At 49.2% G+C, this 26,173-nt stretch overlaps 9 protein-coding genes; 6 read left to right on the forward strand and 3 right to left on the reverse strand.

Annotated features, from left to right (window-relative positions):
- Positions 1 to 233: 233 nt before the first annotated feature.
- On the forward strand, positions 234 to 3,949 carry FFUJ_01920 (uncharacterized protein; the record flags this gene model as incomplete). XM_023573340.1 has 4 exons in its annotated part: positions 234 to 1,545; positions 1,595 to 1,720; positions 1,790 to 2,826; positions 2,879 to 3,949. 4 exons carry the CDS (start codon positions 234 to 236, stop codon positions 3,947 to 3,949), a joined length of 3,546 nt encoding a protein of 1,181 aa, XP_023423674.1.
- Positions 3,950 to 4,406: 457 nt separating this feature from the next.
- On the reverse strand, positions 4,407 to 6,134 carry FFUJ_01919 (uncharacterized protein; the record flags this gene model as incomplete). XM_023573351.1 has 4 exons in its annotated part: positions 4,407 to 4,522; positions 4,575 to 5,080; positions 5,130 to 5,903; positions 5,950 to 6,134. 4 exons carry the CDS (start codon positions 6,132 to 6,134, stop codon positions 4,407 to 4,409), a joined length of 1,581 nt encoding a protein of 526 aa, XP_023423675.1.
- Positions 6,135 to 6,629: 495 nt separating this feature from the next.
- On the forward strand, positions 6,630 to 8,376 carry FFUJ_01918 (related to alpha-mannosidase; the record flags this gene model as incomplete). XM_023573362.1 has 2 exons in its annotated part: positions 6,630 to 8,183; positions 8,248 to 8,376. The coding sequence occupies 2 exons, from the start codon at positions 6,630 to 6,632 to the stop codon at positions 8,374 to 8,376; spliced, it is 1,683 nt and encodes a 560-aa protein (XP_023423676.1).
- Positions 8,377 to 9,230: 854 nt separating this feature from the next.
- FFUJ_01917 (uncharacterized protein) lies at positions 9,231 to 9,904 on the forward strand (the record flags this gene model as incomplete). XM_023573373.1 has 3 exons in its annotated part: positions 9,231 to 9,562; positions 9,617 to 9,747; positions 9,795 to 9,904. The coding sequence occupies 3 exons, from the start codon at positions 9,231 to 9,233 to the stop codon at positions 9,902 to 9,904; spliced, it is 573 nt and encodes a 190-aa protein (XP_023423677.1).
- A 159-nt stretch (positions 9,905 to 10,063) lies between these two features.
- On the reverse strand, positions 10,064 to 10,965 carry FFUJ_01916 (uncharacterized protein; the record flags this gene model as incomplete). XM_023573384.1 has 2 exons in its annotated part: positions 10,064 to 10,734; positions 10,815 to 10,965. The coding sequence occupies 2 exons, from the start codon at positions 10,963 to 10,965 to the stop codon at positions 10,064 to 10,066; spliced, it is 822 nt and encodes a 273-aa protein (XP_023423678.1).
- An 898-nt stretch (positions 10,966 to 11,863) lies between these two features.
- Positions 11,864 to 13,002, forward strand: FFUJ_01915 (related to alcohol dehydrogenase, class C; the record flags this gene model as incomplete). XM_023573395.1 has 2 exons in its annotated part: positions 11,864 to 12,053; positions 12,107 to 13,002. The coding sequence occupies 2 exons, from the start codon at positions 11,864 to 11,866 to the stop codon at positions 13,000 to 13,002; spliced, it is 1,086 nt and encodes a 361-aa protein (XP_023423679.1).
- Positions 13,003 to 13,264: 262 nt separating this feature from the next.
- Positions 13,265 to 13,763, forward strand: FFUJ_01914 (related to MGMT family protein; the record flags this gene model as incomplete). XM_023573406.1 has 3 exons in its annotated part: positions 13,265 to 13,379; positions 13,433 to 13,556; positions 13,607 to 13,763. 3 exons carry the CDS (start codon positions 13,265 to 13,267, stop codon positions 13,761 to 13,763), a joined length of 396 nt encoding a protein of 131 aa, XP_023423680.1.
- A 599-nt stretch (positions 13,764 to 14,362) lies between these two features.
- Positions 14,363 to 19,679, reverse strand: FFUJ_01913 (related to kinesin-like protein; the record flags this gene model as incomplete). XM_023573417.1 has 4 exons in its annotated part: positions 14,363 to 14,926; positions 14,977 to 19,088; positions 19,138 to 19,461; positions 19,517 to 19,679. 4 exons carry the CDS (start codon positions 19,677 to 19,679, stop codon positions 14,363 to 14,365), a joined length of 5,163 nt encoding a protein of 1,720 aa, XP_023423681.1.
- A 4,226-nt stretch (positions 19,680 to 23,905) lies between these two features.
- FFUJ_01912 (uncharacterized protein) lies at positions 23,906 to 25,936 on the forward strand (the record flags this gene model as incomplete). Its single annotated transcript, XM_023573428.1, has 1 exon — positions 23,906 to 25,936. One exon carries the CDS (start codon positions 23,906 to 23,908, stop codon positions 25,934 to 25,936), a length of 2,031 nt encoding a protein of 676 aa, XP_023423682.1.
- Positions 25,937 to 26,173: the final 237 nt, after the last annotated feature.

Consider the following 26,173-nt stretch of genomic DNA (forward strand, 5'->3'; position numbering starts at 1 on the left):
GCTTGAAAATCGACCTCGGATTGGTTGTGGTGTAGTGATTGGCCTGATCTGTGATGGTCATGCAGCTACTTATGCAGTCTTGATGCTTAGCCACCGCTCTCGAAGCTGAGCCCCAAGCACGCTCGTCACGTCTTACATATGCGGATATCCTCGACAGTATCGGTGTTTTGGATATTCAGTTGAACTTTTTATCACTTTCAGAGATTCAAGAAGTTTACAGTGCTCACACCGAAATGACGACCGTTGAAAGATGGCAAGAGCAACTGCCGTCCCGCCTGAGAGGCGGCGAGGGAAGTTCAACCCAGGTGGCTACCCAAGATAGCCCAGATGTCGAATGTCCGGGTGGCCTGAGGCACAAGTTCTCAAATTGGCGAGATTCTGTTCCTTTTCGTTCCTCTCCAAACATCACATCACAACCAGCACAACGGGCAGGTCCCAAGACACCGCAGTATGAAGAGTCTGATTCTGGTATCGGCATCACCACGCCATCATCTCAAGATCATCAAAACGAGCCTCCTGGATTAGAACTGCCCGGAACTGAGCTTAGGTGCTTTGACAGCCCTATATCTGATCGACTGAAAGCGCGGTTCTTCGACATCAAAGTCTTGTACACCCAGCCACTGCTGGACTACATCCTCAAGAGAAAGAAAGATCCAGGAGACATTTCTATGAAACTGAAATACCTGGGACTCAACTCACTAAGCACCAAACTCCATATCGTCATTCAGTGTGAAAGAAAAATCGCCAAGAGAGTGAGGAAGTTCTTCGCGCAAGGTCATGTCGCGGAAGAGCTTTTGCCTGACTTTCGTGTCTTTGTACTGGAAAAGGCACTCTTGCGACTGACGGATGACGAGGCGATAGAGGTTCTGACAGACTCTGTACCAGAGAAAACATGGTGTGGAACACCCATCAGACTGAGACGAGGCAATGTGTCTGTCGTAGCGACTTTTGGTGGTATCATTGTGGTTGAAGCCACTCATAAGCGTCTAGTTGGCTTGACGGCTGCCCATTCTCTGAAGAAATTGCACAGTCCTCTCTCTGGCCAGCTCTTGACGCATGATAGAGAAGTGCCCTTCTCATCCTCATCCTCGGACGCTTCCGAGAGCGAAAGCGACTCTGATTGCGAGTCCACGATCACGACTGAAAGCTCAGTGCAGCATCCTGAGCACTTGGATGGAAAGGGACTGGACACCACTGCATCACAAAACACCTTGGAAATCGGCACCATCCTTTGCAATACGTTCGATTCTCCGATGGCACAGAACTATGACTGGGCTATTATTGATTTGAACCAACAGGCGACATTACCAAATAGAGTTGTCCTAGGTGGACAGTCTGACTCGTCAGATTTTGAGGAAGAAAGTGACCTTGAACCCATCCTGTTCCCAGTTGGGAACCCCTGTGTATCAGTGTCTAGGCAAGTCATGGTACTGAAGAAAGGTGCCAAGGCGATTGGAGAGGTGTCTCTTGACACTTCCTCTGTGCTGATATCCCCCGGATCATCGTTTGTTGAGGTCTATGATCTTGCCATGGAGCATGGCTCTTGTAAGTGAGTTTGGGTACTCTGTTGTAGCAAACTGACCATGTGCGCCAGCGTTAGGTCCCGGTGACTCCGGCTCATGGGTAGTCGATGCGAAGACCTCGGTATTATATGGTCATGTTGTTTCAACTGATGCCTTTGGAGAGGCCCAAGTGATGCCCATTCGTTCGACTCTCGACAGTATTAAGGTGCAGATGAATGCCACATGAGTGTTCTTGCCAAGTAATGATGACATTCGAATGTTGCAAGAGGAGTTGATGAGTCACGCACCAGCCAACCTGGAAGTTTCACCGATCACCGAAACATGCGAAAAGCAGGAAGATACACAGGCAACTCGCCCAGAAGATATGAAGGGAGGCCAACCCATGTCACCCTCGCCTTATAAGGAAGCATCTGAAAAGTCTTCATCTAAGCGCGCACTATCTGTACATGACATTGTTCCACAGAGCCTCGAGATCGCTTGTGAAAGTCCTGACGGGGCTTCGTATCCTTCTATCAGAGAGATCCTTGAGTCTGCACTGGAAGAAATATGGGCCAAGGTACAGAATCAGCCCGACTCGTATATTATGATGAGAGATGAATTCGCCGTCTTCAATTTCTTCCAGCACCGCTTCGCTGGTGATAAAATGGCAATCTCCGCTCGAAAGAGATTTTGGGAAGCAGCAGCATCTGTAGATTCTTCGGAATTTACCAAGACCGAAAGTAGTGACCTTGCTCAGATTGACGCCATTCGGGAGTTGGTCCAGGCCTCGTATCGACGCGTTGGTGCATATGGCCCAGATTTCGCCAACGTGGCTACTAAATTGTACAAACTTGAAATGACTCTCAGGCGGCTGCGAGATGAAGTCGCCGAGGAACAAGAAGAGTTGCCTGTGCACATCCAACAATCCTACACAAATCATCTCCATTCACTAGTCGAGGATTGGGATTTCGCAATGAAGCGAGTCAATTCTTTACTTGATACTTATCGCGATGAGGAGATAAGTCTTGCTGGGGAGGAAGGTTCCAAGAGCGGTGAACTGAAGCCCATAGAGCCAGTTTTGGCTGGTAAACGGATAGCTATTGAGCTACTGCTAGACTCAATTCAGTTACAAAAGCCTCAAATCTACGACCAACACCAGTCTGACCTCGAAGAAATCAAGGACAAGGTCGACCATATTGCTGCTCACCTTTTCGCCCACTGGAATGCCGAATCCTTTTCAGGGGGGAATGATGAGTTATGGAGACATTTCCAGCTACTGCTGGAGAAAGAAGGATTTTCTTCTCAAATCCTAAGCAAAAAGAAAGTGAGTCATACAAAATTGCGGAAGCTCTTTCGCCAATGCTGACATGGAGCAGGATATCCTCATGGCGTATATCAAAGACCTCGGCTATATTGCCGATACCACCACTAACACACTTTCTCATGTTCATAAACCAGTCATGGAATCTCAGGGAACTGACTCTCACGGCCGAAAGAAGCCGGATCTGGAGCACAAGTATGATACCGGTATACAAATGGATGTCATCACTACAGAGGACATTATTGCTCTAGATGGAAAGGATGCAACCATTCAACACATCCAACCTGCCCTTTCACCAAGGGAATCAAAGATTCCACGACAGGCCGTGCCAGCACAGCTTCGGTCAAAAGAAACCTCTTGTGATGAGGACGGATTTCATGGGGATGGAAGCGATCTCGATGAAACATCACCGCCCATTGCCTCGTCAAGGTCCAAATACAGGCGCAGGCGCAATAACCATCCGTCCCGTCCTACTCAATCGTCTCAACATATGTCCCCCGATCAACACGGTATAGAAATAGCTGACGGCGCCCATTGGACGAAGATATCACGCAAACTTGTCAGTGTCGAGGTACTTCAACAAGCGGGCGTGCGATATGAAGCAAGACCGGATTATGTTGCCATACTTGGTATTTTATCCAGAGAACAAGTGGCAAAGCTCGTTCACGAGAGTGAATCGACGATAACCTCACGTCCTCCACCGCCGTATCCTGAAGACAGAAGTTCTTCTGGGCAAGGACATCCTGTGTTCGCAGATATCGATAACGAAGAGATCTCCTTCATCCCTCTGATCGAAGGCGACGACAAGGGTAGCGCAGCTGTTCGAACGCATCGCAGGGGGACTACCAAGACTCGTCAGAGTGATGTCGCAGGGTATCCCCCGCGAAGAAGAGCCGAAAAGAAGCAAGAAAAGCCCGGGAGTAAACAAGAGGTTTTGTACGGAACCCAATTTAAGGGACCTATTATACGCACAAAACGCAACCCCTACAGGGAAAAGAATGGTCGGTTTGGGCTTCAGCGCAGCGCAAGGGTCTATGATAAGGGTGTTCCAGGTGGTGTAGTTGGAATTGGCAGCGCTGCTGTAAGCTTGCTCAGTGTGCTATCTGAGGCTTCGTCAGCTATTTAGACACTCGATACGTGTTATTTACTATTTTTAAGTTTGAATCTTAGTTGTCGTACGCAAATCGTGGAGATTGGATATAAGAACACGAAATTGAGGCGTCGAAAGTACAAATATAAACCTCGAGCCTAGGTGACAGGGATCCCAGGCTGGCTTTACATAAATGTAGCCAAGCAAGTACTCTCTTCAAGCCTTTATTAATATATTATAACTGCTATATATTTTAATCTTAACTATTAATATAACCTATTAGTATATAAGCAATACTACGCGATGATCTGTACACGATAGCTTTCCTTTCATATTCATTACGATCTATCATTTCATACAAATACTATTAAACCCGCTCATAGCCCCCCAATACATGACGTTTGGAGTAAGTCGGGAAGCATTGGATCCCGTTGCGATCCTCTCCATCACCTGGCTTTCCAATACTTCTAACCCGGCATGCACTCCTTACCCATCACTTCTGAATTCCAGCTTTCATGTAGGATTCGTCGTCGGCTCCTGGGTTCCCATCCATCTCGTATATATCCGCTCTTTGTAGCTCCTCGTGAGCAGGATAAAAGTAGTATGTATCTTACAACCCCAGTCAGTACTCTCACAACACAAAATTCGAGAAATCACTTACCAGCTTTTCGTTTCCTCCTGATTAGGAAGTAAGTAATCCCCAGGCCTATCAGCACTGCCCCAGCTACGGCACCAACAACGGCGCCTCCGATGACCGCACCAGAGGGTGAACCGGAATTCGAACCAACCCCTTTATCTGGCCTTGAGCTCTCAGATGCAGAGCCGGTGTAAGATGCAGACGGTTGTATAATCCCCGTGGTATTCTCACACTTCTTCCCCGTCTCTTCATCGTATACTTTAACGAGGCTTCTTTCTCGAGTGGCATTAGCCTGCCAGAGCGTAAAAGTCCCAGCATCGTGATTGACCATGAGATGCGCTGCTGTGAGGAAATATCGGCCGAGGATGGGCGGTTCGTCTTCAATGTCTATCATGAGGATATCTCGTTTGGAGCTGTCGGTTATTCGTGAGCCGTTGGAGGCGATGTCGACGGTGGGAATCATGTATTGGTTGTTTGGGACGCGGATCTTGAGACCGGAGTCGAGATGAAATGTTAGGTCTGACAGGAATCTACGAGTGTCAGTGATTTCGAGCATAATTAGAGATTGATACCTCGTACTGCTTATCCAGGCCTGTCTGAAGGGCGTTCCAGTGCAGTCCACTAGACGAGTAATTCGTCTTCAAGCCACTGATAGACTCAAAATTTCGTATATACGGCGTCGGCGCTTCAAGAAGCAAATGATTCGCTGGATCTATACAGCACTGAAGCGTCGTTCCCTTGGGAAAGATACTAACATTCGTCCCGCCGAGATAGTTGATCTGGATATCAGTCAAAGTCACCTTCATACCAGTCCAACACCCATCCGAGCCATCAAAATCGCCATACACAAGCGGCGCAGTGTAATTAGCACCAGTAACTTTCTTCTCGTCATAACCGCCCAGAATTAGCGATCCGTTGAGAGGTTCTTTGATCCACATACGGCCCCAGAATATAGACCATACTCGCGAACCAATCTTCCCTGCCTTGCGCAAGGCGTTGAGATATGTTGAGTTTCTGCCCAGGCCAAGAGGACTTAGAGTGCTGTATGTATCATCCCATTTACTTGTCGGTATACCAAAGGGAAAGTCGTCGAGATCGGCGGAACCTTCGAGGTTGAAAGTGTCGACTGCGCCGTTTGCGCTTTTGACAAGGTTCCGAACTCCGTATTGCCCGCCTTTGAAGAATGTCTCGTCTGGTGCACCGCCTGCTTTGACGATGTCCCTCGCTCCTCTGAAACTCGTGGATTTCTCTTCGTTGAATATTCCTCCTCTTCGGACTTTGCATGATTCGTCGTTTGGAATGCCTGAGTCTTTGCAGAATGGCTCGGCGTATATCCATGAATTATTCAAGTCACTGTCTATGTTAGTTACAGATAATTGTGATCAGAGTGTGAACTTACGCCCAAGGCAAAAGAACTAGATTCTGAGGCGGTGTCCCTATTTTAGCCGGAATCCCTTTCATGAATGAGTCGGCGACGTCTGGAAGGACTTGGACGTCTTGAAGTGGAAGAACTAAGGGCTCTGCGTCGCATGATGATGTGAGGGCCTTTTGCATGAAGAGAAATGTCAACAGAAATCGATACATCGCGAATTATGGTATTACAAAAGAAAGAAAATGGAATAGTAAGTCAGTAGATCATGTTCATGAATGCGAGCAGAAAGTGCATCTTGTTATTTGTCGTCCACGAGGACTCAAAGGCTCGTGCCTAAGTCCAACCAACACCACGATTTACCAACCACTTACAAAAGCCAAGTCTACTATAAGAACACCACCTTCTCACTATCCCAATGGCCTGTTTTCCTATGTATCGGGCAAGGCGAAAGAAACACTTATACTATGTATAGCATCAAAGCCAGGACTTCCACAAACGGAAATAGTCTCGTTTTAGGCTTCCGGACCATCAACCCTACAGAGTAAGCTAGGGTAGGATAGGTACCACCTCACAGGGATCAGGATAGGCTGGCTTATCACTACTGACTTTAACTCAATCCGTAAACCGCAACAAAGAAGCCATTTCAGGACATCTTACACCTTTTTTGTTTTTTGTGTTTGTTTTTCTTTTCTTTGTCTCAGCACACCATGTTTCGTCGCCGTGCTTCAAGACGCCTCCCCTCACGCGTCGTGCTCATCGCCGTCTTTCTCACAACCCTCTTTCTATGGCGTCAATTATCGCACCAAAGCGGCGTGGTGTTTGTAAAGAGCTCTTTTGACTGGTCGACCGTAGGGCTTGTTCATCCGCCGGCGGATGTCAAGCCTTTACCTATTGGTCACGCAAAGCGCATGCCGAGAATCCAAGCTGAGAAGGGCAAATTTGTTAAGACGGGGGAGACTGAGAAGAGGAGAGATGCTGTGAAGAGGGAGTTTAGGAGAGGCTGGGAGTCGTATAGGTTGAAGGCCTGGGGGAGGGATGAGTTGATGCCGCTGACGGGACAGGCGAAGAATCCATTTGGCGGGTGGGCTGCTACGTTGGTTGATGCGCTGGACACCCTTTGGATAATGGATCTGAAGACGGAATTCAACGAAGCTGCGAGTGCGGCTGCGGCGATAGATTGGGGGAAAACAGACGAGAAAGCAGTCAATCTCTTCGAAACGACAATTCGACATCTCGGCGGTCTTCTCAGCTCATATGAACTAAGTCGCGAACCAGCATTACTGCAAAAAGCCACAGAACTCGGAGAAATGCTATACATCGCCTTTGACACGCCAAACCGACTCCCTGGTTTTTGGCTCAATTTCGATGATGCGTTAAAGGGCAAGCAAGTTGCCGGTATTCACGACCCTTCAGCCTCACCGAGCTCGTTGGTCATGGAGTTTACCAAGCTCTCACAACTAACCAACGATCCCAAATTCTACGACGCGACAGATCGCGTATCGCGGTTCTTACTCAGGATTCAGAACAGTACTCTTTTACCGGGAATATGGCCCATGTGTCTTGACTTCCAGAACGAAGCTGTGCACGATAACACGTTTTCGCTTGGTGCGCTGGCTGATTCTCTTTATGAGTATCTACCCAAGATGCATGCCCTACTCGGTGGGTTGGACGAGAACTACGAAAGCATGTATCGCACGGCGGCGGATGTTATTATCAAGCATTTGCTCTACAGGCCTATGCTGCCGAACCAAGAAGATGTTCTGTTTTTAGGCGATGCTAGGGTCGGTGAGAAGATTGAGTTGAGCACAGAGAGCCAACATCTTACCTGCTTCGCAGGAGGAATGTTTGCACTCGCTGGGAAACTCTTCAGTATCGAACAACACGTTAATATTGGGAAAAGACTCGCCCGAGGGTGTGCTTGGGCATATAGCGCTTTTCCGACCGGTATAATGCCCGAGATCTTCGATCTAGTAGCCTGTCCGACCCTCTCACCCTGCGAATGGAACGAAACGCTCTGGAAGCCGCTAAACAACCAAAAACTCCCTCCCGGGTTCCGCCACGCGCGCGATCCACGATATATTCTCCGGCCTGAAGCTATCGAGAGTGTGTTCATCATGTATAGACTCACGGCTGATCCGAAGTGGCAGGATATGGCGTGGGATATGTTCCAGGCTGTTGTGAAGTATTCGAGCACTGAGCTTGCGAATGCAGCTGTTGATGATGTCACGAGTACGGAGACGTCGAAGACTGATTCTATGGAGGTGAGTTATTGACTTAATGATAGGGTGTGTGTGTGTGTGTGTGTGTGTGCTAATGAGGGCATAGAGTTTTTGGTTCTCGGAGACGTTAAAGTACTTCTACCTGATCTTCTCAGAACCGGATTTGATCAGTTTGGATGAGTATGTGCTGAATACGGAGGCGCATCCTTTTAGAAGGCTTTTAAGTCGGGATTAAGGGATCGGACCTTGATCCTAAATGACCAAAAAAACTTAGGTAACCTAGCATAAGTTTCGTATACCTAAGTTAAGGATAAACTTAGGATACCTTTTGCTAAGTTTATTTTGATGTCCTGTATCAAGGTCCGATGCTTTATTGCTCCCCGAAGGGCGGTAGATTGCAATGATCTTCGCGCTGAGTAGACCAGCGCAGCCCGGATCGGACAAGATATGCCTCTCATGATCATCTTGATAGAATATCAACATTGATGATGACGCCTTGAAAGAATACCTTGCTCTGAGCGCTTTTCCAACTGGTGCAAGGCCCAAGGCCTTCGACCTAGTAGCCTGTCCAACCCTCTCACCCTACGAATGGAGTGTTGGAAGCGGGAGAAAATACCGTCCATTCAAGGCTTCGGTCCCATGTAACATGCGTTCCATGACTCAATTCCTTCCTAAAGTTCCAGAGGTCATATTCCAAGAAGGTTACCAGCATTCGTCAATATGTATCTGTTTTCCAAGTTCTTTGGAATACCTTTGTAATCGAGTCGCAATGTTCATGAACAGAGGTCACGTATTGGGCGACGCTGGTGTTTCACCTCTTTGTTCTACACCTCGAAATAGCAACTTGAGGCCATGGCAATAAGGCCTTGACCGGGTCTTATGTATCAGCCAAAGAATAATACAAATGTTCTCGTTATTGTCGAGTTTCTCAATGACTTCACCATGGTAATTTAGGATCCCCATTCTCGTGGCCTTCGAAGCAGATGTAATAAGGTAAGTATATAGCTCTCCATAACCACCATTCTCATTCCCAACCTACAGATCAAAGATCAAACAAAATTACCAATATTACTATACGCAACCATCAAAATGTTTTCCCCCCTCCTCCTCCTAACCCTCACCCTCAGCGCCTTCGCTACATCCCCTCCCTCCCTCAACACAACCTCACTCTCCCAGCAGCATCCCTCCCGCGTCGCACCGCGCTTCATCTCAGGCGGTTTCTACGACAAGTGCAAAGATGTGCGCTTCTACCTCGCAAAAGCAGACGACACACATCCCCGCAAGAACAGCTTCACCGGGTACAAGTCTTCGCCGTGGCTTGTCGCCAAATGTCCTGATAAGAACGGCAAGTATCTCTGTACGTGGTTGGCGCTGAGTAAGTGCTTGCTTAATTCGGAGGGAGAGCTGTATCGTGGTGCCAAGTAAGTATCCTCACTGTTTATTGTTGTTTGGATGATCGCTGATGATGATGGTAGTGGGAATTTTCACGGGTCGTGTACGGCGTGTAAGTTGACGGGAAGTAACTTCAACTGCGGGTGCTGGAGTGGTTTGAAGAAGGGCAAGAATGATTTCGGGAACCGATTTCATCGAACGAGCATTGACTTGAGTATGTTTTCCTTCCGGGTATGATGTTTTGTTACTGACTTGCGATAGATGTTGCTGTTGGCGCTGTTGATGGGTATTTGACCTGTCATGGGAATTGGGGAATCCTCGATTATTGCAGTGGAAGGCCATCGCATGATCCCTTTCTCGATTCGAAGTGATGATCTTGCATGGAGAGTTCTTGTTTTTCGTTAACGGATTTGCTGGCTGGTTTTCTGCGTTTTGTCTTTCCTCGCGTTTGTTCTGTTTTTACCCTTCTTCACATTCATTCTTATAGCTTCGTTTTTCTCGCAATTGGCATCGCATCGCTTTGTTGTATATTAGACCTGAATATTTAGTTTTGCTTCTCCTCTTTGTTGTCGCCATCGATTCGTTGATTCGACCAACTCCGAACAGCCCTTCAGCAACCATCCCCATTTCTTCAGAAATCCCACACTGACCTCCCAGCTCTTCCCATCATGCGCCTCTCCCCAAACAATCAGATAAGCATCATCCAAGCCCTGGCTACTCATGAGTCCTAGTATGTCGATACACAGCTCATCTTCATCAAATACACCGCTGGTGTATCCTTTGAGCATGTTATCTCTCAATTGAGGAAACGGCAGTAAATCGACCCAAGGATGATGCTCAATCTCGATCTGTAGCTTTGTTGGCCGTAACGATTCGGGACATGAGGACTTCACCAAGGTACCGTCTGTGGACGAGGGACCTAGCGCGTTCCAGGGCGATATCACATCGTCGCAGCATAATCCCTGCAGCGGGATACCGATGTGAACTGCATTGCTCGACACGGCATTAACGGCGTTGAGACGGATGAGCGAAGGTAGAAGCGCCGGACGATGATTCTTTAGACTATGTTGCATGTGTACAAGTTGCATGAATGCATATGCAACAGCACGTTCTCTGGCAGTAGTGAATATGAGGATTCCATTCGTGTGGACTTCTTCGGGGGTGACATTGGCATATTCCTCATTCCGAGCCTTCCGTTTACCTGCTAGAGTCAGTTTTTACTTCAATGAACAGTACAGTATAGCAAAACACAGTATGTATGGGGGGTAGTAGGGGACTGACGATAAGCTCTCTGATTCAGGCGGTTCTGGCGTCTCCGTCTATCCCTCGCCTCAGTGATCCCCGTCCAATCATCATCTGGGTCCTTGAGCTCCGTTAACTGGGGCAGCTGGCCGAGACGTTTCGGAGCCGGCGGTTGAGTAAGCTCTGCCATCGGGATTCTTACGTGAAGAGTGCGAGATTAGTTAGACCCTCAATACTCGGTCAAGACTTTTTATGTACTTGGCTGACGAGGAAATTGTAAACTCCGGGAGGGAAAGAAGAAGGAGTTTATTACTGAGCGGTAGAGATAAAAGACTACGTAGACCTCGGGCTGTTTATTGCTTACAATTGATGGTTTCTCACTGCTTCTGAAGCCTTTGGAAGGTTGATTAGCTGGGATCGAAGCTTCAGTGATGGGCTCTGATTTGCTACGGGGATAGCACTGATGGCGCTAATGCAACCTGCTGACATCAAGACCCGAGCAGAATTTAATTTAACGTGACGGGACACTGATGTCAGACCTCTAATCCAACCCAACACTCGGATCAAATGTAACACCGTCCGACTCCTCCAAGATCAATGCATGCTCCATCCATCCATAGATAGTAATAGTAACAGTCTCCATCGAGTCTAGCTAGTATCTCCATTGAATCATCAAGTGCCGATGCATCTCCCTCGTGGCAGACCCGCCTCAATCTGGAGACGTCACCCTCCCTTTACGGGCCTTTTCCCTCGCAATGCGGACTTCGATTAGTGGGCTAACTAACGGCGATGGCTTCCTCTTTGCGTCCAGTCCCAAATGGAAAATTTAACTCCGTTTATATCCATCTCCATTCCATAGCATTACATCGTCCATCGATGCTGATAAATTCTCGGGTCTTCGATGACGTTGCGGAGTCCGATCTTTTTTTTCTCTTCCCCTTGCCTTGGATGGTTGTAGAATCTTGGAGGTGAGAGTGATATATATAGCTTGCAAACTCACGTAGATGATCTGATCAATACAATCTTGTTTGCTTTTCATCTTCTGAAGTTTGCTTTTCATCATTCAAATTACAGAATAATTCATCAAAATGTCTACTGATTACGAATTCAAGGGCTGGCTTGGCCGCGATCCTAGCTCCGTCCAAGGAAAGATGGAGTGGGATACCTTTGAGCCCAAGAAATGGGAGGAGAACGACGTCGACATCAAGATCACACACTGCGGTATCTGCGGTTCTGACCTTCACATTCTTCGCTCCGGTTGGGGCGAGACACCTTTCCGTAAGTGCTCTCTCAGTCCAGACATACAGTGGTGCAAGTACTGACAGAAGCAGCCTGCTGTGTCGGCCACGAAATCGTCGGCAAGGCTGTCCGCGTCGGCTCCAACGTCACAAACATCAAGGTCGGCGACAGAGTCGGTGTGGGCGCCCAGGCCCGCAGCTGTCTCCGCGACGACTGCTCCGAGTGCTCCGCCGGCCGCCTCAACTACTGCCCCAAGATGGTCAGCACCTACGGCTCCATCTACCCCGACGACATCGGAAAGTCCTACGGCGGATACGCAGACTACAACCGCACCGACTCTCGCTTCGTCGTAAAGATCCCCGAGAGTCTCCCCTCAGAGTACGCTGCGCCCATGCTCTGCGGCGGTGTTACCGTCTACGCTCCTCTCCGTAACAACGGCTGCGGTCCTGGAAAGACTGTTGGCATCGTCGGTGTAGGCGGTCTGGGCCACTTTGGCGTTCTGTTCGCCAAGGCCCTCGGCGCCGATAAGGTCATTGGTATTTCTCGCAAGGCCTCCAAGAAGGAAGAAGTCCTCGCTCTCGGCGCTGATGCTTACATCGCTACTGACGACGATGAGGACTGGGCCAACAAGAACGCCAAGACGATTGATCTCATGATCTGCACCGTCTCAAGCAGCAAGATGCCCTACAGCGACTACTTCAAGCTTCTCCGTCACGGCGCCGACTTTGTGCAGGTCGGAGCTCCTGACTCTGGTGAATTGCCCCCCATCAATGCGTTCAACCTCATCATGGGCCAGTTCAAACTGAGTGGAAGCTTGATTGGATCGCCTAAGGATATCGAGGAGATGCTGCAGCTTGCTGTTGAGAAGAATGTCAAGCCTTGGGTTGAGAAGAGGCCGATGGAGGATGCCAACCAGGCTGTTGTTGATATGGAGAATGGAAAGGCACGATACCGATATGTTTTGGTTAACCAGAAGAACATCGATTGAATTAGCGGGATATAAATGATAGACATAGACTGTACATAAAATATGAATGAACAATAGAATAATCTTGAACAAGAATCTTACTCAACCAACTTTCTTTGGTGATTGACTGGATAGTGGCATACCCCGCTATTTACATCACGCCCTTCAGCACCATGAATCGGCACTTCACTCACTGGACTACAACGGCCTTGTTTAGTCCAATTAACACTCATTCTTCATTGTGACTACTCATACCAATATCCATGTCTCATGCACCTTCATAATGCCCCGTTCAGACGAAGCACAAGCCTTCTTCCACGCCGTATACTCAGCTGTCCAAGAGATCCCCCACGGCAAAGTCACAACATACGGTCACATCGCCATGCTCGTTGGAACCCGTACCAAACCCTCCCTCACACACCCAAAATCCCCAATCACTAACGTCCTCCAGCTCAAAGACCTCGTCAAGTCGGCGTCTGTCTAAAACACCTCCCCGCCGATCCATCCCAGCCCTTCAACCACGACAACGTCCCATGGCAAAGAGTCATAAACTCCAAAGGCCAAATATCACCTAGGTTCGTCCATCAATCCCTCACATACATACACATCACATCTGACTATCTAGATCTCAACCTGGAGGATCCCGCTCACAAGCTGATGCCCTCCAAGCAGAAGGCGTGCAAGTCGAGACAAATGCAATGGGCGAACACTCAGTAGACTTCTCCCAATACGGCTGGTTCCCAGAACTGCTCCCCTCAGAAGAAAACGATCAAGGCGAATGATTAAGGTCTTTGAAACTAGTATTTACCACTATCGTCTTTCGGAAAACAAAAATTCCACGTTTTTGTTTTCCCTATATGTAATTTGTAATTGGAACCCAAAGATCAAATGGGTCCCCCCTCATAAGAATCATCCCATCTTCCGCTTCATTCTTTGAATCAAAGTCCGCCACCCAAAAGATTGCCCCTTGAAATTGAAGGGAGTCACAATAGAAAAGAAGAAAAATTACACATGTATAAAGACAGACACCCAAAATGACATCTTTATGCATCGAGCCGCTCGTGTATGTGATAAATCCCCCCTTTCTTCACAGGGTAGAAAAAACAACAGAAAGTTAAAAAAAAGAATCCTCCAAACTCCTGGCCAGTGCTTGAAAACTTGGTTGGGATGCCCGACGACGAAAAAGGGATCGCCAGACCGACAATAAAACTCGAGGGGGAATATGGTGAACAACATCAAATCAGAAACGTGATGACACATAAAGGCGTTGCAAAAAGAATCCCATCCCAATCAACCCCCCAAATGCTGAATATGTGTGTCCCGTGATCAAAGACTCCGGAACGGGCCGCGCATAAGTCGGCTAGTCACAGCTTCGCCTCCTCTAGAAGCAGTTCAAGCTTCCCTTCTTCTTCTTGCCCTTGTTGATGGCATTCATACGCTCCTCGAGCTGGCGGCGAGCAGCCTCGGCAGCTTGTCGTTTCTTGCGCTCCTCCTCCACAGCTTGGAGACTCCATCTGTTGTCCTGAACAGGCTCGGGGGGAGGGCGGTCCTTGAGCTCCTTGACCTCGACCTCTAGCTCACTAGCACGCTTCTTCCAGGCATCACAATCGGCCTTAACTTTATTAGATTGCCTTTCCAGGTCGGTAAGAGCCTCCTCGAGTGTCTGGGTAAGCTGACGCTCCGCATTAAGGTGCTTTTCGATGGTTCGGATACGCGCTTCCTGGTCTTCAGTGATATGAGAGATGTTGATGTTGTCCTTGCTGATAGGACGTCCATTGGTAGGTGAGCTGGGAGCTCCATTGACTGGAGATCCCGCCCCGTTTGGCAGGGGAGGAAGAGGGATAGCTGGTGGGGGTGATGGAAGGGAGACGTGAGATGCGCTCTTGCGAATGGTTGAGTTAGAGTTTGACCGCTGGACGCCAGCCGCCACCTCGTCCATTTTAGCCTACGAAGTGTTAGTCAGGTCCACAAATTATCTTGCAGGGACAAGCTTACCTGGAGAGCTGCATAATCTTCCTTCAAGACCTGTAATTCAGCAGTGAGGCGTGCAGTGGCGGCATTGGCCTCGACCAATTGACTGTTGCGTTCAGTCTGCAGGGTGCTCAATCGGTTATTGGTGATTTGAACCTCGTCAAAGTTATTCTGGAGCTGCTCCTCAAGCTCCTCCACAAGTCTGCTGTTCTTCTTGCTTCGGTCATCAAGATCTGTCATCCTCTTCTTTGCGATCTTGATCTGTTCGACCAGAGGACCAGAACCAGCACCTCCATCAAGCATCTCAGCCAAAGCAACCTTGGCGTCTTCGAGATCCTTCATGATCTTCTCATTAATAGATGTGAGCTCGTTAACGTGTGACTCAATCTCGGCCCGCTTGGCCTGCTCCTCGTCAAGAGCCTTCTTGCTGGCAGCAAGCTCATCGATACGCTCAACCAACTTCTCAGCATCGGCATCAAGACCAAGAGCCATGGCGACTTGAGAAGCTGCCTTGTTGAGCTCATCACGAACCTCTGCAAGCTCAGTCTCCAGTCGGTGAGCACTTTCTGCATGTTCTGACAGCAACACTTCAACCTGCTCTTCGTAGCCCTTCTGCTCGGCCGTCTTAAGATCAGCCAGGGCCTTGGCGTGCTCAGCCTTGAGCTCCTCGAGCGATGTCTCGTTACTCTTCGCGCCCTCATCATGGGTCGCGATCTGCTCCTGAAGCTTGGTAATAAGCTCTAGCTGACGGGAGTTGTCCTCCTGCACAGCATTGTGGCTCTTGTGAAGCTCGTCCAACTCGGCGCGAGCAGCAGCATGAGCCTGCTCCAGTTCCGCAACCTTGGTGGCGTTGCTGTTGATGATCGCCTTATACTCGTCGATCTCGTTACGAAGGAAGCTGATGAGGTTCTGTTGTCGTTGCTCAGCTTCGCTGTTTGACTCATCCTTATCGCCGTTCTGGGATCGAGATGCAGAGATTTGAGCATGGTTGGAAACAACTCGAGCCTCAAGCTCCTCAATTGTACCCCGCATCTGGGTTTCTGTTGTTGCCATAGAGTCAAGGGCCTCCTTGTGCTTCTGCTCCCAGGTGGCAAGCTCAGTCTGGAGCTCGGCAACACGCTGCTCGTGCTTGGAGTCAGCATTGTCGGGCTCCTGGAGACTAGACTTGGCAGCAAGTGCTTGTCGCAGAGACTCAAGCTCAGTTGTGAGTGCTTGCTCACGAGCCATGTGTGCGTTCCTCGTATCAGAAAGTTGTCTCTCATTCTGCTCGAGCTGATCCCGCAGTGTTGCCACCATGGACATCTCTACAGGGCTGGCCTTGAGACTGGATCGCTCTCTTGTCAATCCCGAGATGATGGTCATCTTGGTCTCCATCTCCTTCTTTGCTGCTGCGACGTCTGCTTCTAGTTCCTGAATGCGTTCGCTCCTGACGTGCAGTTCGTGGATAGCGGCATTCAAGTTCAGCTCGAAGCTCTGCATGGCCTCAGGCTGACCACCGAAGTGCTCAGAAGCAATGTTTCGCAGTGATGAAAATGAGCGCTGGGCACGGTCGACAACGAGCAGGTTCTGACTTGACTTGCGTCGAATGACAGGAGTGCTGGAACGAGGTGATGTAGCTTCCATGACACGGGCACGAGATAGGTCAGTCTTGAGCTCCTCAACAATATCGAGGGTTTCGTTGTGCTTGAACTCAAGCTGGGCATATCTCTCGGCCAATTCTCTTTCAGCAGCTTCACGTTCCTGAGCCATCGACTTGAGTCTTTGGAGCTCAGCAGCGATCTCCACGTTGTCATCCTGGGGCAAGTTTTCCGTCGATGCGGCTGCGGGCTTCGTGGTAGCGGTCTCATCATCAGACAAGATGTCACCGTTTGATGAAGCGGCAGTGGCAGGAGAATCCATTGCTGAGGATAATTCCGAGGAGAGCGATCGCGTAAAGGATGACCTCGGCCCAGCCTTCAGATCATTAGTTCTAGAGTCAGAAAGGAAAGACTCGGGTCGGGTATGGGTTGGTGTGGCCACAGAAATGACCGACTCGCGCTTGGGGTTGACATGGCGGGCCTCATCAACAACATCCTGCATCTCAGCAATCTTACGCATAGCATCCTCGTACTTGGCGTGGAGAGAGTCGTAGTCATGAAGAGTCGACTCGTGCTCCACGCGCAAGTCAATAAGCTCCTGGGTAACGTTCTCAAGCTTGTCAGCAACAAACTTGGACTGAGCTGGGCTTGGAGGAGGGCCCTCCTCAGTTGGCTTCTCAAGACGTAGAAGATCCTCATCCACTTCCTTGACAGGGCCAATCTTGGTATGAGGGTGGTCTTCCTCGTCACCTTCGGGAATTGGATCCTCCATTTGGCTATGGCGACTAACATGGGAGAGGTTTCGAGAGTGCTCGGCCATGGCACGACGAGACGCAACACCATTGGTTTGCTCAGCATTCTGGTCGGTTCCGTTCTCAGTCCCGGGTTCCTTGCCATCTTGGATCTGGTCAAGTTCGTGGAGAAGCGAGTCGAGCTTACCAAGACTTCTTTGTCGCTCAACCACTTGCTCAAGTCTATCGATTTCACGTTGCATCAACTCGACATCTTGGTCCGCCTCAGCAAGACGCTCTTCAAGGGTCGAGATGTAGTCTTCACATGACGCCTCATTCTCTCGAACACGGGAAATCTCCTTACGAAGTTCCATGATGATCGTGGCGTTCTTCTCTTCACCGTTGGTATGTCCATCCAACTTGGCTTCGAGATCGTGGAGGTAACTCTCAGTGTTATTCTCTCGGTCCATGAGCTTCTGGAGACGGCTCTGGAGCTGGGAGTTGATGGTTTCGACATAAGCGCATTTCGTCTCCTTCTCGAGAAGGTTAGCCTCGGTGTTAGAGAGTGTGCCGCGAGTAGAAGAGAGAGACTGCTCGAGAGACTGAATCGTCTTCTCGTATTCCATAACGACTTGCTCAACAGCTTGCGCGAATGAATTCGATCGGTTGAGGCGGTCATCTGCTGTATCGCCCGACTCCTCATGGTGGTCCGCGCCAGATTCGTTTTCACGAGCACGCGCCAACTCAGCAATGAGTCGAGCATGACGCTGGCTCAAGGCGGTATAGCTTTCTTGGGTGTCCAATAGTTGGTTCTGGAGCTCAGCCTCGCGCTCGTTTTGACGGTCAGATCGTTCAGTAATTCCTTGCGCGTTACGTCGAGGGCTGTTGCCGCCATGTTCGGCACTGCGAATTTGTTCACGGAGAAAGGCAACCTCAGCCTTGAGGCGGTCAATCACAGATTGCTTATCACCCTCTTCGACTTGTTGAATGCGTGGTTTCGATTGAATCGCTCGAGCTCGTTGGGCATACTGGACAGTGTTCAGGGTCTCGCTCAAGTGGAATTCGGCCGGCGTAACACAAGCAATCATGTAAGTGATGGCATTACCACCGAGCGAATCTTGTAGTAGTCGAGTAAGTCGAGAGTCGCGATACGAAACGTGGGAACCGGGGTTTCTTGACGAAAGCTGACTGATAACTTTACCAAGGGCGGCAAGACCGGCATTGATAGAGATACCCTCCTTTGCTCGATCGCCCTGAGCTCCAGTGTTCTTCAGTCTTTCACTTCCAGCCAAATCCACAAAGTGAAGTTTGCTGTCGGTTGTCACAGTAACATCCTGGCCCGTCATCGCTTCGAGTGGAACGGAGTAGCGCTTCTCCTGGACGGACGACTTGTTCTTACGCTGAACAAGGTTAAGTGAGAAAACCGCATGGGATCGCGATGACTTGGCGTTGATAGCCGTGGCATCAGTCTGGCGAATAGAGGATCCGAAGTTAAGAGCATTCATGAGATCATCCACTGAGTTGATATCGACTTGACGAAGGCCTGTCAAGATGATGTTTCCCTTTGTGTCTTCGCGAATGGCCACATTGCCACGCTCGTTCATCGGGGTCGTTTCAGGAACGAGAAGATCGCGAAGGTGTTCGTTGTAAATCTCGACATATGTAGCTTTCAGCGACCACTCGCGGTCACCAAGCGTATTCTGCTGAGTAAATCCTCGTGGGCCTTTGAGATGCGAAAGAGAGCTGCGGTTTGCCTTGGCTTTGGACTTTGGGGTCTCGGGAGTATCGAGCTTTTCAAAAAGCGCCATGGCAGCTCTGGGGATAACACCTGGATGCTGGTTAGCAAGCGCAGTCACCACTTGTTAGCTTCAACGCACCCATCAGCTCTTGGTCATATTGTTCGCCTGGGCCTGAAGTGCCCATGGTGTATGATTTTCCAGCACCAGACTGGCCATATGCCATCAAGGATACATTGTAACCTTGAGTAAAGGCGCCAATGCAGTCCGACACATAATCCCACACACCCTCCTGCTGTGTATCTGAGCTGAAGACTCGGTCAAAGACAAACAGTTTGCGACCTTGTGGAGAATCGATTGCCAGGCTAGTATCGGAGGTCGTTTGGACCATAGCTCGTTGAAATCGCTGCGGAATCAGATCGTATCCAGGATCGTTAGGGTTCAACGGCGGTCGTACTCGCACGGCTGACAACGCATAAGCATGAGTATCCCGAAAGATTGGTGACAACGGTCGACTTACCGACTTTGACCGCCGTCCGACTTTCGTCGTCTGAGGCTCTGCTTCCGCCTCCAGTCTTGCTCGTCATGCTCAACCTGCTACTGCTTCTAGGATGGGCTCTTGCGATGGCGCTCATGGGCCTTTGAGGAATTCCTCCCGGCGAGGCCGGGGGCGAGGTCGCCATAGCTAAGTTGCGAAAGAAATGCGCGGTCTCTCAGTTCTCGTAATCGTCAAGGCGATGTATGTCGCGAAAGCTGTCAAGGCCACGAAGGGCTTCTTTGTATATTGTCTTCCTCGGAGGGAGAAGAGGTGGTCTTTCAGAACGTCATAGATGATTGCAGCGCCACGAGAGTCGTCGGTTGGTGAGGGGATCGCGAAGTGTTCCAGACGGTCTCACGTGCGGCAGTTGACCTTTGGGGGACTCGTAGAAGTTTCAACGAGTGAGCGCGAGGCGGATGTTCGATTGTTTATTCAGACCAGGGGTGTAGGGGGAAAATGTAATTAAACAAGCGACCACGGACGATCGGGCGACGGAGTTGTCGAGGGCTGGGTCTAGGTCTGGGCTGGCGATTCCTCGTTCCAGTTGTGGAGCGGGACGTAAGTCGCTAGCGGAGGGGCTTTTGTCGGGGTGGAATTGGTAGAAAGGTGAAAGAAAAGAGCGGAGGAGAAGGGAAGAGAGAAGAAAGCGGTGGGAGAGGAGGTTGTAGATGATGCAGAGGCAGAAGAAATAACTTCAATGGGCGGGCCGTTGGCTGTTTGATCACTTTTTCAGTTCAGGAGTAGAAAAAGCAACAGGAAAAAAGGGACGGGACAGCCTCAAAGTGGAATCAAGCCCACCAGGGGTAAACTGGACACCTCTGTTAGGTTGGTTCAAAGTTCAGTGCCTTCCAGCTTCCTTCGACTCATTTAGGGGATTGTGCCAGCGCAAGCCAATACACACTCAGCGGGATGGAGGGCTGTCAAGTCCGCCCCTGGAGGACTAGAGGTACATTAGCGCTGGGCCGGCTCGGGCAACGTTGTCAGGTACCTCGCGTATGATGGGCGTGATTGCCTGACCCCTGAATCCTAGGGGAGGGCTAGTGGTCCTTTGGGTTAGCCGATGGCGTAGAGGGCGCCTACTGGTTGGACAGCTTCGTTTTAACTGGATCCTTCCCCCGGCGCTGGTAACCTTGTCCGCGCAACCAGGCCCAAGGCCCAGTTCCTTAGTGGCATAGACCCTCCAAATGGTTTGTCTGCTTGGACCCTTAGCATCAGTGCCATAATCTGAATAATATTTGGTGATAGTGTTGGAAGAGACTGATTGGGACTTTACGAGACCAATTAAGCTGTGAGAGTGAGTACTCATTTCTTTTAAATGTGATATCCGTCTACTGATTCATGGACCGTATTCCTGATAAGAGACTCCATTTGTTCTCGCACTACTTCAAACTTGGCCGATCCCAGTGACCCGAGCAACAGGCAACGAATCCTCGTGGATGTTGAGGGTTAAACCGCTTAATCAGGCCTTATTTAAGTTCGTCTTTACAAGCAACAAAGTCAGCCCAAACCAACCACCTCGATTAGTCTCTCGGACCAATTCAAATGCCTCTTCAGCCCGAGGCGATCTTTTCTGTTCTTTCTGTTCAGGGGCTGAATCTAATATCCGACGCGTCCAAACTAACTTAGCGGCACATCGTCACGTTTGTTGGATGGATACGGCTGGATGTCATCAAACCAATGCAAGAACGGTAACCGATATACCGGTTTCACGCCAAGTTTCCATAGAAGAAGAGAAGAATACCGTTGGACATTGACTCAACGGCGAACTTGATGTCTTGTGTCGTCGACAGAGTTTTCAACGTCCCCTCTTGATGCGTTGTCAACTTGACCCCATATCAGAACTTACCCCCCTTGCGGTTATGGCGGTCACGCAGCAAAATACATATGCAAGTACCTTGATAATTATCACGAACATCGACGCGTATCACGCTGCAGACAATGCTACACGGAACGCACCAGCAACCGCCCCATGCACACCATCCCGTTTAACTTAACAGTTTCGTTGCTTTTGGCGCCCGAGACAACTATCAAGATCCCTCCGATAACTAACCCATGAAGTTCAAACCATCTCCTTTAACTTTCATCCCATCTCCTGTTACAGTAAGATCCAGGGTCTCAGAGACTCAGACGATCGTCCCCTAAAATACTCCGTAGGATAATACGTAGATAATTAGCAACCTGAGACTGTCTCTTCAGCCCTTTACCCATGTCCCGCTGAGCCTAGCCTGGAGCTCACATGGCGCCCCGTTTGAAGCGAGCCCAGGTCTCGCCGTCCATCAGTTACGGAGTATTGAATGGCATCATTTCGCGACTTGAAAAGCAAAATGTGGAAACAGTTACTGTGACCGGCATGGTTTCTGTCCGCGTTTTGAGTCGCGTTCAACTGTGGAAGCAAATCGCGGGGGCCAAACACACCACGCCCACGGTATGTTTCAGGTCCAAGCCCCCACTCCTGATCCCAATGAAACCTTGATACTTTGAACTTGTTACTATCATTTCTTCTTTTGAACAATCTTACATGACCTGACAAGTGTTCAACGGTGAGTTATTGAAGGTTACGAACTGTTGGTCCTTGTTAGACTCTCTTGTCGGCCTGGCAAGGCCGTTGTTGCATCGAGATGTCAGGACAGCATGTCTGATTGTCTGAGACAGTTCGTCTCACCAAAAAAAGCCACTTCGTCAATGGAATGCATGCACGTTGCCAGCATGAACTACCAGACACCTCGGCGGCTGAGCCTGTCTTATTCGTCAGCCTTAAGAACTTCGTTCTCGCTTGTTGCTTCAACGCCCACTTACATAAAATCGCCAGGGATCTTGATTGTCACAGTAGCTGTCAATGGTCAGCTTATCCACTATCAAAACAACAAGACGGTCGGTGCCACTGAGACAATATCTCCATGAAAAAACGAGTCAAGAGTTGAACTCCTAGAGTGGACAGACACCATGGTAACGGATATAAGATGTGGATTGTGTTAACATACTACTGGTATACCTCCACTTCGCTAGTTGGATCTACCAAACACACTGCTGACCACCACGATAGCTCCAAACACTGCTATATAGACTATATACCTTGGTAATAGTCCATGTCGATGGAGAGATAGAGAGACTGCAACTATTCACAGGGCCTTGTGATTAAACATGAAACTTTTGTGATCGCAATGTTACTGTTCCTCTGCAGGATAGACAATCCCTATATTCATCCCTGTCCCTACCCTGAGCCGTCCATATGCCATGAATTATAGATACTGACTCTTGCTTCGACTTCCTTTTGAGGTACGCCAAGATGTTGTGCCTCCTCATTGAGTCTTTACAACGTCACGATGTGACGTTGCACAGCTTGGTTACTGACGCATGTTGTGTTCGCTAAGCAGTTTACCCTGTCGAGGAACGGCACTGAAGGTTGAAGCTTGCATCACGGAAAGAAGATAGTTGGAGACTGAGAGACGAGTCAGTGTGGATATGATGTATCGCCAATAAAACGTCGTGATATAGCACGGGATCCTGACTTAGACATAAGCTTCAATCCTCGCCATTGAGATCGTCATCAATAGGACTTCGCTTCGGAAGAAGGTCTATATCTTAGGCTATAATCGACGGTAATATTATATTTTCGACCAAGTCTTATCATTATGCTAAGGAGATGGGTTTTTTTTACTGGGATCAAATACGAGATGATGCCTCCTTTGAGGATGTCTCTTTTCTCCTCCATGCCTCGAGTGATCGTGGTTTGCGAGGGTCACCTGGACTATATGCCAATGGAGCTCTGCCACCACTTACGGAAGGCGCAATCATAAATGGAGAGCTGGTACTTGTCTGGAGCGTAGACTTGGAGATCAGTGGTGACTATCGTGGATGCTGTACTCTATAGATTTTGTGTTAATCCGAAAAAAGGCATGAACTTGGCATTACCCTAACCTTTCCAACCAATTTCATCAATGAAGCACAAGCCTCATACAGGCAAGGCGCTGGAAGACCATATGATGGCTGCCAGATTGCGACGAGAAACTGTACGGAAAAGATAACAAGACGGATGGTTCTTGTCCAGTCTCGCGGGAGCTATAGGTTACTTCACATACAGGGAGCCATGATCTGGGATAGGCTAACACAAATTACTACACTGATGCCAATGACTACTACTCAGTGAAAGTGCATGAAGCCATGCGTAACACGACTTTATTGTATCTCATCTTATATTCACTTGATAGTGCTGAGTGGCAAGTTCCTTGATAACTACACGTGACTTTGGCGTTTTTCGTGTGCCATCCAGACCAAGGTCGTCGCGTCACAGCGCGCCCCGCCATTGACCGTAGAGAGCCTCAACTTCAAATTAACGATCGTCAACGGTACTCGTCCAAATATCCCCCAAAAATGGCACCTGACGTGATTGATCTCATCTCATCGAGTCCGCCACCAAGCCAGTCCATCCCACCCTCTGCGCAAGTACCCGAGACCAATCGCATCGTTGAACCAGAGAAGCGACACCTACCAAGTATCAACACAACACATTCAGCATCGCCAGGACTGTTTCTCTCCGATGATTTCGATACAACGATAGATCTTGACGAGCCAATAGTGGTCGATGCAAATCCGAACAAGAGACGATACCTTTCTCCTCCGGCGCAACCACCTCCACTCAAGCGCATTTCTCCAGCTCTAGAACCTCAAACGATTCTTCCGCCAGTGCGAACGAATGGGAATGGGCGAGCTTCCGTCGCTTCTGATCCTATAGAACTTACGAGTTCTCCAATATTCGAATCACATGGCCAGCTGGAACATTCGACCTTTAGTGGCAAACCCTCGACAGATATTATCAGCAAGCCCACTAATCAATCGCTTGACGCTGAAGACTCTGATCCTTTCGCAAGTTCACCACAACCGGTTCGACGATCTCCCCCGAAACCGAAGCCCCTCGCAAGACCTATAGAATCTTCCGACCCTTTTGCAAGTTCACCCCATCAAGCGCCGATAACGACCAAGGTGCCCGAGGCTATCATAACATCACCGCCTGCGCCTCCGCCAAAACCTGCGCCCAAGCCAGCCCCAAAGAAGAATGCTACATGGGATCCAATCTCTAGTTCGGCGCCAGATGTCTTCTCTTTCGATTCATCGCCGCCACGGAGGAACAATACCGTTATTAACATTGACGACTCCGATGGCGGGGACAGTTCCGAGGACGAATTGCCAGATATCGCTTCATTTGATGTTGCCAAGATGCGACGTCGATCACGACTTCAGCGCTCACAAAGCGATGTTGTGTCATCTAGATCTCGAACAAAGCCCGTATCTTCGAATACAAAGTCAGCAGAAGAGCGAGCACGAGAAAAAGAAGCAAAGGCAGCAGCCAAAGAAGTCGAAAAAGAGGCTAAGCGACGTGAGAAGCAAGAAGCAAAGGAAGCCAAACTTCGTGAAAAGGAACGCACTGCTGCGCTGGCAGAGGTCAACAAGCTACGTACAGACAAAAAGGTCTCGACACCAGAAATGATGGTCGATATCCCTTCGAGTCTAAATGCCACGGTCACAACTGAGCTCCAGACTATGCTAGAACCCTTTGATGTGCAGTACACAACTTGGGATAGCCCGGTCGACAATGTGATCAAATGGCGAAGAAAGGTTCGCAGTCGATACAACGACGAGATTGGTCTCTGGGAGCCAATACCTCTTCGCCTCGAGGATGAGAAGCATGCTCTCGTTGTGATGCATGCCGATGAGTTTGTGAAGCTGGCGCAGGACGACCAGATCTCAACTCACGTTGGCAAGATGCAAAGACATTTTGCTGATCATTCTCTCGTCTACTTGATTGAGGGTCTCACACCTTGGATGCGCAAGAACAGAAGCCTTCGCAATCGTCAATTTGCATCGAATGTTCGCGCTCAGGAGGCTGCGGCTTCTACTACAGGTCGTCGACGAAATAACCCCCCTCCGGAATACGTATCCGAGGAGTTGATTGAGGATGCGCTGTTGCAATTGCAGGTGATGCATGAAGTTTTGATACATCACACTATGATACCGATGGAAACGGCTGAGCAGATCCTCACATTCACCCAGCACATCTCAACAATACCTTACCGAAAACAACGAGACATCGCGACGCTCGGAGCAGGATTTTGCATGGAGAGCGGACAGGTCAAGACAGGCGAGGACGCCAAAGACACCTACGTTCGAATGCTGCAAGAGATTGTACGAGTCACAGCCCCCATTGCATATGGAATCGCGGCGGAATTTGGCACGGTCAGCAGCTTGGTTCGAGGCTTGGAAGAGCGCGGGCCAACCCTTCTCGAAGGAGTGAAGAAGAGCGCAAACAAAGATGGTGCTTTCTCAGATCGCATGGTTGGCCAAGCAGTAAGTCGACGCATGTACAAAGTTTTCACGGGAGTGGACGAGACAAGCACAGATGTTTAGAACAATGTATTATATATGTAATGATTCTATGAAGACCATCGATCATGTTACGATGTAATTCTATGAGACCTATGAGTTCATCGTTAGCCGTTGTTACCATAGAAAATGACAACAAAGATGATTTGTGAACAAGCTGTCAGACAGCGGTTGGACAAAATTGTTTCCACATTGTGTATTTCAGTACAGGTCTGTGTAATTGCTTCTTCATCATAAAGCTTGGGAGTATTGTGAGTAAAA

This window comes from Fusarium fujikuroi, chromosome FFUJ_chr01 (genome assembly GCF_900079805.1).
Source record: "Fusarium fujikuroi IMI 58289 draft genome, chromosome FFUJ_chr01".
NCBI classification, from domain to species: domain Eukaryota; kingdom Fungi; phylum Ascomycota; class Sordariomycetes; order Hypocreales; family Nectriaceae; genus Fusarium; species Fusarium fujikuroi.